This window comes from Camarhynchus parvulus, chromosome 1 (genome assembly GCF_901933205.1).
Source record: "Camarhynchus parvulus chromosome 1, STF_HiC, whole genome shotgun sequence".
Taxonomy (NCBI): Eukaryota; Metazoa; Chordata; class Aves; order Passeriformes; family Thraupidae; genus Camarhynchus; species Camarhynchus parvulus.
The window spans coordinates 76,118,234-76,134,007 of NC_044571.1; the positions used below are offsets into that span (position 1 = coordinate 76,118,234).

The window sequence follows — 15,774 nt, forward strand, 5'->3', positions numbered from 1 at the left end:
GACTGCTGAAGCTGATGCATCTCAGGAAAAAATAATGATCAAGAGTCTGTTGAGGGGTCTATTTCCTTGTTCAAGGGTCAAATACTAGCAAAATAATTTTATACTGGGTTAGTTTTGCAGGGCACATAAAGATATATATTTTATATCAATGAAGTTGTTATTGACAATTTAACTAAGATTTTAGTCTACATTGAACATGTCTTTGTTATTTGGAAGAAGTTTAAAAAATATGTTCCAATTTTTTTGTGGGTTGAATTTTTTATCTGTCTATAATCTGTTCAGAGGAGGATTAAGTTGGACATCAGGAAGAATTTCTTCATGGGAAGGGGTTGTTAAGGAAAGGAGTGCCCAGGGAGGTGGTGCAGTCACTTGGTGCTTGCTACCTAGTGCTTTGGTCAGGTTGACAAAGTAGTGATGAGTCAAAGGTTGGACTTGATGATCTAGGAGGTCTATTCCAACCTAAATTATTCTGTCCTTCTGTGAAATAACTTCAGTATAAATTATTTAAATTATGTTCAACAGTAATTGGTTGCTGCACTGAAAAAAGAAGCAGTTAAAGATAGACAGTGAACTACTGCATTAAAATAATCAGTTTACTCAAAACTGAGAAGCCAATGTGGAGCTAAGAAAGTTGGAAAACTTGGTGCACTTAAAAGATGGTAGAGAGCAACCTTGCCATGATTTCTCCCTCTGCACCCTTGGATGCCAGGTCTCAGGACTTTGTGTCTGGTTGGTTAAATTGAAGCCCAGGTCAGTTTACCTTAAATGTAGGTAATGCCTCACTCTGCTAAGGACCTTCTCTGGTACAAAAGAACAAATCAATAAAAAATGTATATGAAAACTTTGCACTGCTTTTCAGACTTTCTACAAATGTGATGTCACAGGAACACACTGTGTTGAATTTTGTAAGCTTGCTGTATTTTCACAGTGCAGTGTGAAAATACAGTAAGCTTACAAAATTCAACATATACACAGGAAAACTGGGATAAATATAAAATAAAGCTTATATAGCTTTTTTTCAGAGCTACATTTCTCAGTTCATAGGATTTGCATTTATCACTAGGAAAAAAGTTTGCTTTTGAAATTATTTTAAACATAACACTAAGCATTTCTTTGCTTGATTTAAATATTTTGTGCTTCCCTACTAGCAATTCTGAATAACTATTTATTAAAAAAATCAAATAATGAAACTAATAATTATAATTAATAGTTACTGTTTTCAGTTGTGATATATTCCACATTCCATACTTATTATTATCTTGCAGAAAAATGGGCCTTTTATATTTCAGACTTTCGCAATTCCAAGTATTTCCAGTGCTGCAGAAGACTGTATCTCTGGAACATAGAAGTCAAGAAGCAGAAAGGAAATTTATACTAAAGCTAAATCTAAACAACCTAGAATAAATAATACCTTGTAATATTACTTTTTGTGAAGAAATTTTGAATCACAGAGGACTAATTTTTTTACTGAAATTTAAATTCATATTCATTAATATTTAATGAATAAAATATTGCTTATGGTTATTTTTTGTGGGAAATACTGAATGTAGTAAAGTGTATTTGAGCATATGTATGTAAAGAATAATTAAGCTACCGTTCAATAAAGAAAAAAGATGAAGTTATGGGGAATATTAAGTAGTTTAGCGGAGTAATTATAGAAGAGAAAATTGTTTACAATTTAATTTATATTGGACATGAGAATCTTAATAGGCTGAAAAAATAAGATTGAATTAGCGAATTAGATTTCCTTCTTTTTAAAGAGAATGTAGCATATTTTGTAACATTTCTCAGAAAACTTAAGTTTGCCATGTTCACTTTATAATAATGACTAAATAATTATTAATGAGGTATTTAATAATTATGGTTGGAAATGGCTGAGGATTTCAGTAGTAGCAGACTAGACAACATTTCAGAGCTATCATGAATCAAGAATTAGCAGGATTTGTTGGCAAGCCCCTGAGTGAAAGAACAAATAGCATATCAAGATTATGGACTGCAATAATGAAAAGAATGGTGGAGATGGGATGTAAGAGATGCCATACAATGTTATTTGATGTGCTTTTATCTTGTCCAGATTCAGTTAACGCCTGAGCACTCCATTATAGATGTCAGAAAAGCATCAGCAGGGTGAAGAGGAGAAACCAGAGCCAAAATATAAGTTAGATGGTTGCTGAAGTAGAGAGAGTAAGTGCAAGGGAAGTCAGCCTGACTGCTTTTGTGAGGCAGAAGGGAGTTTAGACATTTTCCATCTTTGTGTGTCCTGCTGTCCTGAGCAATCCCTCATTTCCCACCCCATGACTGCTGACTCTTTTCACGCTGTGGCTTATTTTCACTCTGAGCTGGGAGGACAAAATAAGGAAAAAAAGTGTAGTTTTAGATGATGATTGATGACAGCTTTTTCTTCTTGTTGAAATAAAATGTAGCTGGCTACTGATTCTCAGGTTATGTAGTAACAGTGGTTACAAAATGCAGCGAAGGCAGGGTTTCTGGTGTTCCTGCTGCATTCAAAATACACAGCAGATAGAGAACTAGAATATTTTTATTAATTATTATTCAAAATACCCTTGCATAAAGAAGAACTAACAATTTCTCTGTGTGCACGCAGCCGGGGCAACGAGAACAGACTGGCCCTGCGGCGACAGACCATTCTGCGGGAGAAGGGCAGGAGGCAGGCCAGCCGGGGGCCAGCCTACATGTTCAATGACCACTCCACCAGCCTTTCCCTGGAGGAGGAGCGCTTCCTGGACGCCGCCGAGTATGGCAATATCCCGGTGGTTCGCAAAATGCTGGAGGAATGTCCCTCGCTCAACGTCAACTGCGTGGACTACATGGGGCAGAACGCCCTGCAGCTGGCAGTGGCCAATGAGCACCTGGAGATCACCGAGCTGCTGCTGAAGAAGGAGAACCTGGCCCGGGTGGGGGACGCCTTGCTGCTGGCCATTAGCAAGGGCTACGTTCGGATCGTGGAGGCCATCCTGAGCCACCCCGCGTTCGCCGAAGGCAAGAGGCTGGCTCTGAGTCCCAGCCAGTCGGAGCTGCAGCATGACGACTTCTACGCGTACGATGAGGACGGCACGCGGTTCTCGCACGACGTGACACCCATCATCCTGGCGGCTCACTGCCACGAGTACGAGATCGTGCACACCCTGCTGCGCAAGGGAGCGCGCATCGACAGGCCGCACGACTACTTCTGCAAGTGCAGTGAGTGCAACCAGAAGCAAAAGCATGACTCTTTCAGCCATTCTAGGTCCAGGATCAATGCCTACAAAGGTCTGGCCAGCCCTGCTTACCTGTCTTTGTCCAGTGAAGACCCGGTCATGACTGCCTTAGAGCTCAGCAATGAGCTGGCTGTGCTTGCCAACATCGAAAAAGAGTTCAAGGTGAGTAGAGGGATGCTGATTCTGGCAGACACGGAACTGCAAACTTTATCCTTCATAAATCAGCAATATAATGTGGGAAAAGATACAGTTTTTTACTGAGTGGATGATTTACATCTTTGTGAATGTCTTATTGCTGTGTGCTGATTGTAATTCATGCTGCTTATGTAGAATGTGCCAATGAACTAATTTTCTACTTCCTACCAGGCAGGAGAGTGAAGGAGGCCCTTCAAACCCATGGCTGAAGCTGGATTAGGGCCGGGGAAAGAGGAGTCTAAAGTGGTACATTTTAGTCACTTACGACAGACAAGTTGCATGATTCTATCAAACCCTCATGCATTCTCTTTAGTTTCTTGTATTTGGACTTGAAGTTTTCATACTTACCGTGTATTGCATTTTTTCATGAGGAGGATTCTAAATAAATGTCCTCCTTTTTTAATGTGCTATTCTGGTATTTCTGTTCACTTCTTCCTCTTTCTTACTTTTTTGTGCTTAGTTGTATGTAAACTTTATAGAGTTAAAAGGCTTTTTCAGTGTTAAATAGAGATTTTTGTATTTCATAAATGCATGTTTTTGAAAAAAATATTAATAGTTGTGACTCTTGAAGCATGAGTTAAGGCAATAAGAATACAATGTTTTATCTGTCAGTAAATGCAAAGTCAGGCCTTGTGCAAACACTGCCAATGTTATTTATGACCTGGGTTAGCTAAAATCACTTAGCGTGTGTTTGCCTCATGGGACCCTGTCAAAAGCCGATGCTCCTGTGACAGAGCTATATATATAGACTTCACTAGCAGGAGATCAACATCCTTCCAAAGCTGTAACAGAATAATTTCCAACATTGTGTTAGCAAGTGTTTGAGGTTATACTGATCAATATTTAAGAATAATCTTGGCAGTGGTACAGTTCACAAAACTGTGAACCTGTCTCTACTCAGCCAACCTGAGCTGAGGTGCTGCAGTTCTGAATGAATTCCCCTGGACTTGTGCTCATAGGTGGCACCAGTCTATTATAAGAAGCTGAAATATTTATTGGAGAGGAAAAATAAGGAAGAAGAATGTATAAGGTGATCTTAAAAACAGCAGCTGAACTGCTGAAATTGGAGGGAAGTAGAAAAAACCAAAATGCTGGGAGGACCATTTGCAATTATTGCAGAAAATGAATATCTGCCCCATGAAGTCCCTGGCAGAAACCTTTAAGACCTCAGTGGGCTGAGATTTCATCCACTGATTTCATGTGCAGTTCAGTGAAGAGTATTGAAACCACATACTTCTTTCTCTTTAGCAGCTGCTGATGGCAACAAAAGCACTTGATTAACTTAAAGCAGAATAAATTTAGAACAGAGCTAAAACCCGTTTTTCATAAACCATAAGTGCAGCCTGTTAAGTTCACAGCTATGTTGAGATAAATAGCATGTCTGATTTGTACGAACTGTATAGATCCCTTTACCACAGTTGGAATGACACAAGCTAAGATTATTATAAAGGTAAATAAACTCATCATCTGGAGCAGCCAGCAAGAGATGCCCTTCAAGTGCTACAGAACACAATCAGTGAGATGAGTGGGAGGACAGTACCTGTCCGTGGCATCACCAGGCAGGGAATGGAGCACACAGGTGAGAACCCAAGTAGGCTGGATCACAGAAAAAGCTTCTGCAGCCAGCTCTGAAGTGCCATGAGGAGGTCCTTCTTTGGTGACTTCTGTTTTTCGAGTTCCTCTTTTGTCTCAGTTGCTCTCTGTAAAATGAGAGCTTCACTTCTAGTGTAGTGTTGTACAAAGAATTTTAACAGATTTTGGATACTGTCCCTCAGCAGAAACAGGAGATTAGAGACAAAGAAGCTCCATACTGCTGGACATTATTCATCCAGGCTCTGCTGGGGGTATGTATACTCCTTGGATAGAGTGGAGTGGAATAGGAACTCTGAGGAGCACAAGTACAAGGCAATGCAGAAATTTAACTCTCCAATAATTTAAGGTTTCACCAGGAGCTGGCAGCTGGCAACATAAGGTCTTTTGGGAATGTTTTTATAGATACTAAAACCATATAGTGGTTCTAGATAAATATTAAAGACTGTGAAGTACATTTATAACTGAATTTATGAGAGCTGACATTTACACTATTGATCAGCAGTGATATTTACAATATCTAGACAGGCCAGAGACTTGACTGTAAAATACCCTGCCTTAAGTTCAGTGGAGGCAGTACAAGTGTGTAAAAGTTACAAGAAATGGACGCTGTCAGCTCTACTGAGTCTGGGCTTGTTTGCACTCCTGCTAGCTTATATCCCTGGTTGCAGCAATTAATCTGAAAAAAAAAAATGTTACCCTTGCTTTATTTCAGGAGTTTTCTACAATTTTGGAGAGTGTGGTCACTGCATAAAAGTGTGGGTTTGGCAAAAATGCTTTACATATGTTAGTGCGATCAAAACAAGTATATTTTTAGTGCATAGGTTATGGCACTGGACATGGCAAATCTTTAGCTCCACCTAGGGTTAGCCTGAGCCATTTAAAATATTTCAAATCTTACCTAAATTAAAGCTGAGCTTTCTGGTAACACACCATTTTAGGTCACCCATTTTATAGTGCTGATAGGGTATTGTAGCAGGGAAACTTTCAAGTGGTTGCCTACAGCAGCCAATGACACAGATAATTTCCAGGTCTTCCTCAGAGGCAATAGGAAGGATCTGTGCTAAACTGTGATGCTGGTTGTTTTATGACTGTCCTATAAACTGCTTCTCTCTTCTAATATTAGAGAGAACACTGGCCATGAAACTGATTCATACAAAATAGGAGATGCCACAGTCAGGGGAAACCATTATTCTCTGGAATAAACCCCTTTCGTTCTACAAACCTATGCAGTAGTGTCATCCAGCATTACATGCATTTTGTTACAGGTATTAAAAGTGTTGCAGTAGTTAAGAGTCTTTTGGAGAAAAATACTTTATTAGGAGTAAAATCAGAAAAAAGTAGATTATTTCTGAAGGAAGAATAACTGGACAGATGTGTGAAGCATAGTTTAGAAATATTTCTGTACCAAACAAATAGCTAATTCAAGCTTCCTAAGTAATTCTGAGATCTTCAGGTGTTTCTGAAGACCATTTAATTTAGTTTTGTGTCATAGAACCATAGAATGGTTTAGGTTATAAGTGACCTTAAAGATCATTTAGTTCCAACCGCACTGCCAGGGCAGGGAACCTTCCATTAGACCAGGTTACTCAGACCCCCCATCTAACCTGGTCTTGAACATCTCCAGGGATGGAAAGTACTCTAAGGACAACCTATTCCAGTGCCTTACCACACTTAAAGATTTTTTTCCTAATACATAGTCTAAACCTTTTCTCCTTCAGCTTAAGGCCATTGGCTCTGGTTCTGTCCTGCCAGGCCTTTTTCTGAAGTCCCTCTCCAGCTCTCTTGGAGCCCCTTTAGGTACTGGAAGGTTCTGTAAGGTCGTGTTGGAGCCTCATCTTCTCCAGGCTGAACAGCCCCATCTCTCCTAGCCTGTCTGCATGGGAGAGGTGCTCCAGCCCTCTGATTATCTTTGTTGGCCTCCTCTGGACTTGCTCCAACAAGTCAACCTCTTTTTTATGTTGGGGACTCCAGAGCTGGATGCAGCCCTGCAGGTAGTGTCTCAGCAGAGCAGAGCAGAGGGGCAGAATCCCCTCCCTGGCCCTGCTGCCCATGCTGCTCTGGGTACAGCCCAGGACACAGTTGACTCTTCAGGCTGCAGTCTGACATTGCTGCCTCATGTTGAATTTTTCATCCACAACATTCCCAGTCCTACTTCCCATGGTTTTTCTTGATCCATTCTCTGCCCACCCTGTGCTTGCACTTGGGATTGCCTTAGCACATGTGGAGGACACAGCTTAGTGTGCAGCTTTACAAAGTTTGATATTATATAGAATATTTTCAGTTTTGGAGATGGTGTTCATGTTTTCTGTCATCTCAGTGGTTTTCCCACCTAAGAGCTAGTATCTTTACTATGTATGTGAAGATGTAGATGATAAATGACAAATGTTGTCCTGCAGAGATGTGGGCTGAAGTTTTGAGAGGGACAGTTGTGGCCCAGTGCTGTTCAAAATAGGTAAGATTAGCATTTATTATAAAGTCCACTGCAACCATAATGGCAACTGACTGGTTTATTGTTTAAAGGGATGAAATGGAAAATGTGTTTTCAAGTTAAACATAGGTATGTTACTGTTTGCTGTAATCCCTCTAAAAGTTAAACATAGATATGTTACTGTTGGCTGTAATTCCCCTAATAAGGTCATCTGAATTTGCTTTTCTGAGAAGCAAAATTCAATTTACCATCTCAAAATCTAATTTTATGGGCTTTTTTTTTTTTGTTTTCTGTTTGGTTTTTTTTGTTTGTTTGTTTTTTTTGTTTGGTTTTTTTCATTTATACAACCCCTGTTACAGAAGTGGGATCCCATCTTCACTACAGCTGTTGTCAGCTTTCCTAAAGAAAAAGTAACATCACTTGTTAGAGAAGGAGTGAAGCACTGAAGACATAAGGGCCTTTGAGAGGGAAATAATGTATTTAGCTATCTATTGTGACACCTAAATTCAACATTACATCCCACTTTGACATCCTAAGTTCTAGTATAGCAGTATTTTCTGATCTTGTCCTCTACAGTTCACCAAGCAGAGCCAGGACATGATCTGGAGCACTACTCCATCCCATCCATGGGGCTCAGTGTCATCCTGCATCCTGAGAGCATTCTCATCCCAGGCACAGTCTGGGGGACAGCAGGAGCCTGTGCCTGGTCACAGGAGACTGTGTAAAATAACTCTTTTGGGAGATACAGCTGTAGTGATGCTCTCCTGGCTGTGGTCTCCTGTGCATGGTCAGAGGTAAAGCAGGGCATGGTCAGCTGAGGTTTTCAGAGTGACAAGAGCCTGCTTGCTCCCTTACTTGGCACCCCAAGACATTCTTTCACGTTAAGGGCAGGTGACTCCTCTCAGCAGTGCTGCTCTCACTCCTCTGCCACCAGCATTGTTCCCTAGTTCCTCACCCCCCACAGTGCTGTGTCACCTCTCTTCTGCGGGTGGGAGCAGTTAGTACTTCTCCCTCATCCTTGGGAAGAAATTTGTGAAATTTGGCGCAATTTGGTTTTTTCCTAAACTGCTGAGGAGCCCTGAGCCAATGTTGTCACATGCAGAGAATAAAGCACACATGCTTTACTGCAGAATTCAGTGCTGATTCTTTTTAGAGCCTCCAACTGTAACTTAGTTTCTAACTGCCATCTAAAGTTTCTCAGGAATGTTTTTTTTTTTTTAATCACTATGTTTACAACATGCAGTAAAGGAGAACTCATTATCCCTGCCCTTGTCCATTTTTGAAAATAAATTAAGCCAAACAAATTGCCCCACTCACTTGGCTCACATAAATTGTAGGAGACATGTGAGACCCAGGGAGGGGGCCCTTTATTTGTGTGTGTGACAGAGACACATTGAAGAGTGTATCAATCATTTTTTCTATCATGTCATTTTTATTCTGCCTTCAGCTGACTTTGCCTGTGCCACAGCAGAGGTGGAGGCAGTGATGGGCAATGCTCAATTTCCCAATTGAGCAGTCATTTGCCATAACCTGACTGCTGAGAATTTTTCACCTTGGCTACCACCGCTGGTCTCAGCTGTGGCAGTATTTCATGGGACGGGGAAATGTTTTATTGCATTTGCAGATGAGAAAATAAACTGGTGGATTTTATGGATGAATTTACAGGGTGCTAATATATACTGTAGTACTGTGTACAAACCTAAAGTCAGAAGTGATAATTCCCCTGTGGAATAATGGTCTCCTCACATACTGTTTTGAAACTCCATGTCAGGTGTCAGTCACTTAAGCTGGACAATGTCGATGAAGAGTGTGTGTGAGTGTGGATGTATGTACCTATCTTCTACCAGAAAAAATACATATAGTAATATATTACAATGCTTCGTAAGTTCTTATGCGGGCCAAATTATATTTGTTGTTTACTGAAAGTTACTTGATTTTTTATATTGGAACTCAAGGGTCAAATATCAGTTTGGAAGAGTTAGTACCTAATCATACAAGGGTGGGTAGTTGCCTCTATGTTTCTCCTTTGTCTGTGAATTTGAAATGGCTAATTTTACTTTCATTTAGAAGAGAAAATTAATGTGTTAAAAATACTGAATAGTGAATCTTCGCTTCTGCAGAAAAATGAAAGCCAAACAGAAGGTGAAATATTACTCTCAAAAAATGTCTTTCTGTAGTGTTAGAAGTCAGGATTTTGGTTAAAATCTCCTGTTATTCATCTGAATGGAGAGAAAAAAAATAATGCAGTAATAAATTATTCAGAATGACAGGAAATTATTACTTTTAGTATTTAGCTTCTGTTGTCTTTGTAGATAAATGGCATAGAAGTGCCTTTTGCTCTTATAAGAGATCTGTTACCTTGTTTATGTTATATTATTAAAAAAATAAATCACTAGCAGTTTTATGTAGATGTCTGTAAATATTTGTCTGTGAATGTTTGCATCCATCTAAGCAAAGTGAAGTGTAAAACTTGGATGCAATCCTTTAATATATCCAAGTAATAAACTGTTATTATAGTGTTGTGGGTAATAAAACACAAAGATGCATGAAGTACACCCTCAGCAAAGAAATTAGGGTATCCTGTATGCTCATTCTCTTCTAGGATGAAGTATTGGATGCATTATATGGCAGTTAGTATGAAGGAAGTATTTAAGAGAAGGGGCTAACTCAAGACTAAGAGTGGAAGAAGGGGAAATACCCTGAAGAACAGACTGGAAGAGGGGGAAATGTGTCTGTGTAATAAAAGCATTTGTAGAAAATTACTTTGAACATGAGACTATGTGAGCAGTCCTGCATGCTGTGAGGTGGTGGGAGGTTTCTTCCATTCTTTCGTTTAGGAAAAAATTCTACTGTAATTTCATCATTTTAAGACATTAAAAAGAGCAGAAATCACAAAAATAGCAGAAGTTATTTACATGTGTGTGACTAAATCTCTTGTGAGATTTTTTTTAGCTTTAGATACACATCTATACCTAATTCCCAGCTATATCCAACTTTTATGACCCAAACACAGCTGCATGTAAGGAGTGGTTAATGAACTGCAGATTGCAACAATCAAAATGCCGTTTTCTGTTTTGACTTCTGTCTTTTGGAAAACAGTGCCCAAGGACAACACTTGTTAGCTAAAGCAATAAGCAACTGAAGCTGCAGTTGCAGAGCAACAGTTTGGCCCATGTGCTGGAGTCTCTTGAGAGGTCCTTGAGCTAGAGCAGAGCTGCAGTCAGAGATCACCATGCAAGCTGTACCACTGCTAGCAGTGTTGCTGGAGAGCAGCAATCAACCCTTTTGTTTGCAAGCTAGAATAGATGTTGGAAAAGGGGAAAGACAAAGTTTTCAAGAATAATTCTAGGCCTTAGAAATTTCAGTATATATATGCTTTTCTGAAGAAGGTTGGGTATTTCATTACATGTATTCTGCGTAGGATGCTCATCTTGGCCAATTCAAATCTCTACAGTGCAATTTTCTACGTCTTTTCTAGACTTCTGCAACTGTGAATAGAAAAATTTCCCCTGTGCTATACATTTCCACTTGAACTGGTCATTAAAATGTGTCATACGTTGTTTCTGAAAGTGTTTTGGTTTTTTTTCTACTTTAATTTCCTCTAAAGCGTGTCTAGATGAGTGACTCAGGTGTGAAAATTGCTAATGTAGATGTACAAGACAACCAAGGTGAGATGAAACCCATTCCTTGAACATTTAGGGGTAAAAAAGCATAACAAGATGCAAAGAAGCTATCCACATTCACAGAGGTGTAGGTGGAATGCAGAATTGCTTCTCTCATGTTGGATCTAAACACCAAGATTTTTTTCTTTCTGCTTCTGTTTTGTAGAATGATTACAAGAAACTGTCTATGCAATGCAAAGATTTCGTAGTTGGACTGCTTGATTTGTGCAGAAATACAGAAGAAGTGGAAGCTATTCTGAATGGTGATGTGGAGATGAGCCATAATAATGGAGAGCATGGTCGTCCGAGCCTCAGCCGCTTGAAACTCGCCATCAAGTATGAAGTTAAAAAAGTAAGCAATTCTGTTGATCAAACAGGCATGTCATGATGGTGGTATAAAATTATGCTTTTGTTAAATTTCATGTTTTGGTTGCCTGTGACACTGAAATGAATGTTTGGGCCCTTTGGGCACAGTGATTTTACAATCTAAAGAATCCTTGCTTGCAATATAAACAAGAAGGAGATATTTAAAGTGAATACTGGTCACAATAAGCATGGGAGCAAATGACTCTAAAACAATGTGTGGCTATGTGCAAAAGTTTTTGATACATATTTTTATTTTAAATCTGTTTTTTAAAGAAAAAAGATGGAAAAATTTTGCACTACTTCTGAAGCCTGGAAAAATGTAAGATTTAATAAAAGCTAAAAATAGTACATCAGACCTAGTGCACTCCATAACAAGAAATGATACAAATTTTTATCAAGCTGTTGTGTCTTTCTCAGGAATTTGAGAAAGCCTGGAGAAATTGCATGTCTCACAGAAACTGTGTTTGTATCTGTACAGAGGGATCAGAGGAACAACCTAGGAATATTAGTGCTGTGGTTCTAAGTTCAGGAGAAAGCAGGCTTTAGGCAGTGCCAACTACAGCAATTATTGTCCCTTCTTTGGCTTGCTTTCATTTCTACTGACAGTTTGATACTCTGCTCTCCATCTGAATAGTGCTCAGTGAAACCAACTGAGTTTGTAGCTGCATAAACATTGGAATTTCCCAGGAAACTTGTCTTGGATAATACAGGTTGTAAAATTCTAGGTGACCTGTGTCAACCAGGGAGAAATTACTTGTGTGGAGAAGTTTGTATGACCAAAGATCAAGGAGACACAGATAAAAAGTATACTTCAAAAGCGTGTTACCCTAAATTTTTACAGAAATTGAGTTCACATCTGGGGGACACACAAAAATTTATATGTGTGATGTATTTATGTGTTGATGAAGGGAAGAAAAGACAAAAAACCATTTTGGCTGAACCAGTGTGTGAAAACAACCTGCAAAACAGTTCCAAGCTAAAGTCACTAAAGAGAGCTGAAACAGCTGTTGAAGCGAACAGATTACATTGAGCTTGGGTCCTTCATACTGTTTGAGTCTTAGTGCTTCTGCACATGTGAGCTTTCTTGCAACACTTTCTCTTATCTGAATAAAGACATTTCTTGTACCTTCAGCCAGTCATCTTTTACGTGTAGAGAAAGGATCTAGAAAAAATGCTACATTCAAATAATTTTTTTTTTTTTATGTATAGATTTGGATTTAAAAATGTACGGTGCACAGGAATCTACTATTTTTTAACATCTACCTTTGTAACATGCTTCTTATACTGTCCAGAGGACACAAAGAGCCCTTATAGGACAGACTTCTCAGTTTTGCAGTTTTTCCAAATGGTTCCAGAACCAAGTTATAAGTAATCCTCATCTGATTTCCTGCAAATGTGACAGCTGTTTTCTCATGCCAGCTGAAAAAATGGTATTTTCTGTGTTAATTATGTGAAAATATGATATAATATTTCTTTCCCAAGTGAAGATTATGTAGCATTTTTTTGCAGAACAGGAGTCTCAAAGTGTTGGAATTTCTGAAGCAGTGTCAGAAACATATAGAGTTTGCCCAGATAAATCAGCCTTAGATGAAATTAATAGTTTGTGATGGAACATAGTTGTTAATAAATAAGTTTTTAAGTTAAAGTATTTCTTGCTGATGGCAACATGCATGTTTGCTGGGAGATTTGGCTTATCAAAATAGATTTTCTTATGCCCCTGTTAATGCTCCTTTGAATTTAAGCTGCATTTTCACTATTCTAGCATTCTTAATCCACGTCCTATAGCTGTATTTTAAGAGAAGTTATTCTGAAAGCAGCATCGTTTTTGTGCTCTTTTTTTTTTATTAGTTTGTAGCACATCCAAACTGCCAGCAGCAGCTCCTCTCTATTTGGTACGAGAATCTGTCGGGTTTGCGGCAGCAGACGATGGCAGTGAAGTTTCTGGTTGTCCTCGCGGTTGCGGTCGGACTGCCCTTCCTCTCCATGGCCTATTGGATTGCTCCTTGCAGTAAGGTCAGCCTGGGAAGCCTTGTCAGGGCCTCCTAATAACTCCTCAGCCTGTAAATTCCTGTATGACAAAGACACACTTGCATAGCACTTCAGAAACTTGTTGTTTTAAAGCCAGGTTAGAGTGGAGTGGCTGCAAGATTGCACGTTCAGGCATTTGTAATTAAGACAAGTAAATATGTTGTGTTAATTGCAATATGAAGGAAACTAAGTTAAAATGGTCAACCAAGTGTTACATTGAGGAAATCCTGCTTTATAAACCAGTCAAACAGTTTTTCATTTAGTTCTTGCCTTAGCAGGCAGATGCAGAGGATACTCATTTTCCATTGATTCACATGTAAACTAAGCTTAAGCTGTGGGTTGATTCCAGTTGCTTCAAAGGAAATTTTCTTTTTCATTATAAAAAATAACTCTATAAAAGTCAAGACAGTGCTAGTATTCATCATATTTTGTGAGGTCTTCAAAGCAGTTGCACAACCTGCCCTGCATTCACTTGCAATGCTCTGTCTGGGATTAGGTGTTACCAATACATCTGGTTTGGTTTATATATGGTATGGAAAACCTTTCCGATAAAGATGGGTTGCACTTTTTGACCTCACTGAGCTTTGTGTTGAATCCCTGTTTCAGTTGGCCAGTATCCCTTTTGAGTGGACACTAATGGAAAATTTCCCTTGAAAGTATGTTAGAGGGACAAATGGCCTCCTATAAGGATTATTCAACATGTTGCAGTATGATATCCACAATTCTAGCAGGTTGAACTCTGTAGCCTTTTATGTTTTGCCAATTTTTTTCATGTCTTTCAATCTAGACAATAAAAATCAGTTGCATTATTTTCACTTTTTGGTATTATGACTTACTGTTTTATTGTTTTATGAAGAGTTTTCTCTTATAACACCTTGAGATACAACACATTTCAGTAATTGAATTTTTTCCTGTAGCAGTGACTTACCTTCTTATTATTTTCCTTCAATGATTTATTTGTCATATACAAATGCAGTTGGTCTAAAATTAAAAAGTACTTTTCTGGAGCTGCCAACTAAGTGGACAGGCTAAGACTTTTAATACTAATACAGGCACTCTCAAAAATAAAGAATTGCTGAAAGTTCAACCTCATGTGAGTTTGTATGGAGCTTTCAGGTTTTAAAGTCTTGCACTAAACTATTTTTTAAGTTGTTCATAGTCATTACAAAGCTGAGAACTTTTCCTTTGTACAAGTCAGGAGGAAATTAAGACTCTAGAGAACTACAAATACAACCTTTTGAGGTGTCACGACTTTTTTTAAAAAAGAAAATAAGTTGGGAAAACTGCACAATAACTGTGCTAAATTGAGTATCACATCAGTCAGGAAAGGGAATTCTTTTCTTCATAGTTCGCTCATAATGATAATGCTTTTAGTAAGTGTGTCAAAATCTTATTTTCTGTCTTGCCTTACAATGAAGCTAGCTAGTATTAAAAAATTCAACAACTGGAATAAATTTTTCTCTTGATTATCTATAATAGACAAGAATGACACAAAATAACTACAGTATTATTTCAAATCACTGAGTTAAAATATATATATTTTATTTTTTCATATCAGTTTCACTGTTAATCTATCACTGATATCCTAACAGTGAAACTGATGGATTATTCCTCTGAAAATAGCAAATCAGTAGAAACTTGTAAAGATGACTGTGAAAAGGGCATCACAGTATACAAACGTTTTCAGATATTTGTTTCTTTGTATTATTGAAATATATGATTATCTGTGTTACTGCTCTTTTTATATACATTTTATTTGGAATCAGTCAGTGCAATATCCTTGTGTTTGTTGATCTCTGTTGCAGCTGGGGAGGATAATGCGTGGACCATTCATGAAGTTTGTAGCCCATGCAGCCTCTTTCACCATTTTTCTTGGTCTACTTGTCATGAATGCAGCTGACAGGTTTGATGGCACCAAACTCCGACCCAATGAAACAACAGACAACGTAAAACAGCTTTTTAGGATGAAAACATCCTGTTTCTCATGGATGGAGATGCTTATTATTTCTTGGGTAGTAGGTAAAAATTTTTGCTTAAATTGCTATGATTACAAGTGAAGCCGAGCCCAGCTGACCCCTTTCCTTTAAATGTTTTGTGTAAAAATTGCAACAAAGGGAGTTTATTCAGCTGTCTGCATTCCCACGTGGGCCTTGTGTTTTTTATTAGATGGCAGCAGGATTCATGTGTCTAGTTGATCATAAACATGCAGACTAAGTATTTAGGTGAAATCTATATTATCTGAAGATTAATTAATTCAGTTTTATGAATATCAAAGCAAAGCGTC

General features: G+C 38.5%; 1 protein-coding gene across 1 annotated transcript in view; it reads left to right on the forward strand.

Moving 5' to 3' along the window:
* Window positions 1-15,774, forward strand: part of TRPC6 (transient receptor potential cation channel subfamily C member 6) — a 75,791-nt gene that overhangs the window by 44,492 nt on the left and 15,525 nt on the right. The window contains exons 2-5 of the mRNA XM_030949879.1: window positions 2,606-3,380; window positions 11,263-11,448; window positions 13,311-13,475; window positions 15,296-15,509. Coding sequence (XP_030805739.1) covers window positions 2,606-3,380; window positions 11,263-11,448; window positions 13,311-13,475; window positions 15,296-15,509 — 1,340 coding nt within the window. The remainder of the gene's footprint in view (window positions 1-2,605; window positions 3,381-11,262; window positions 11,449-13,310; window positions 13,476-15,295; window positions 15,510-15,774) is intronic.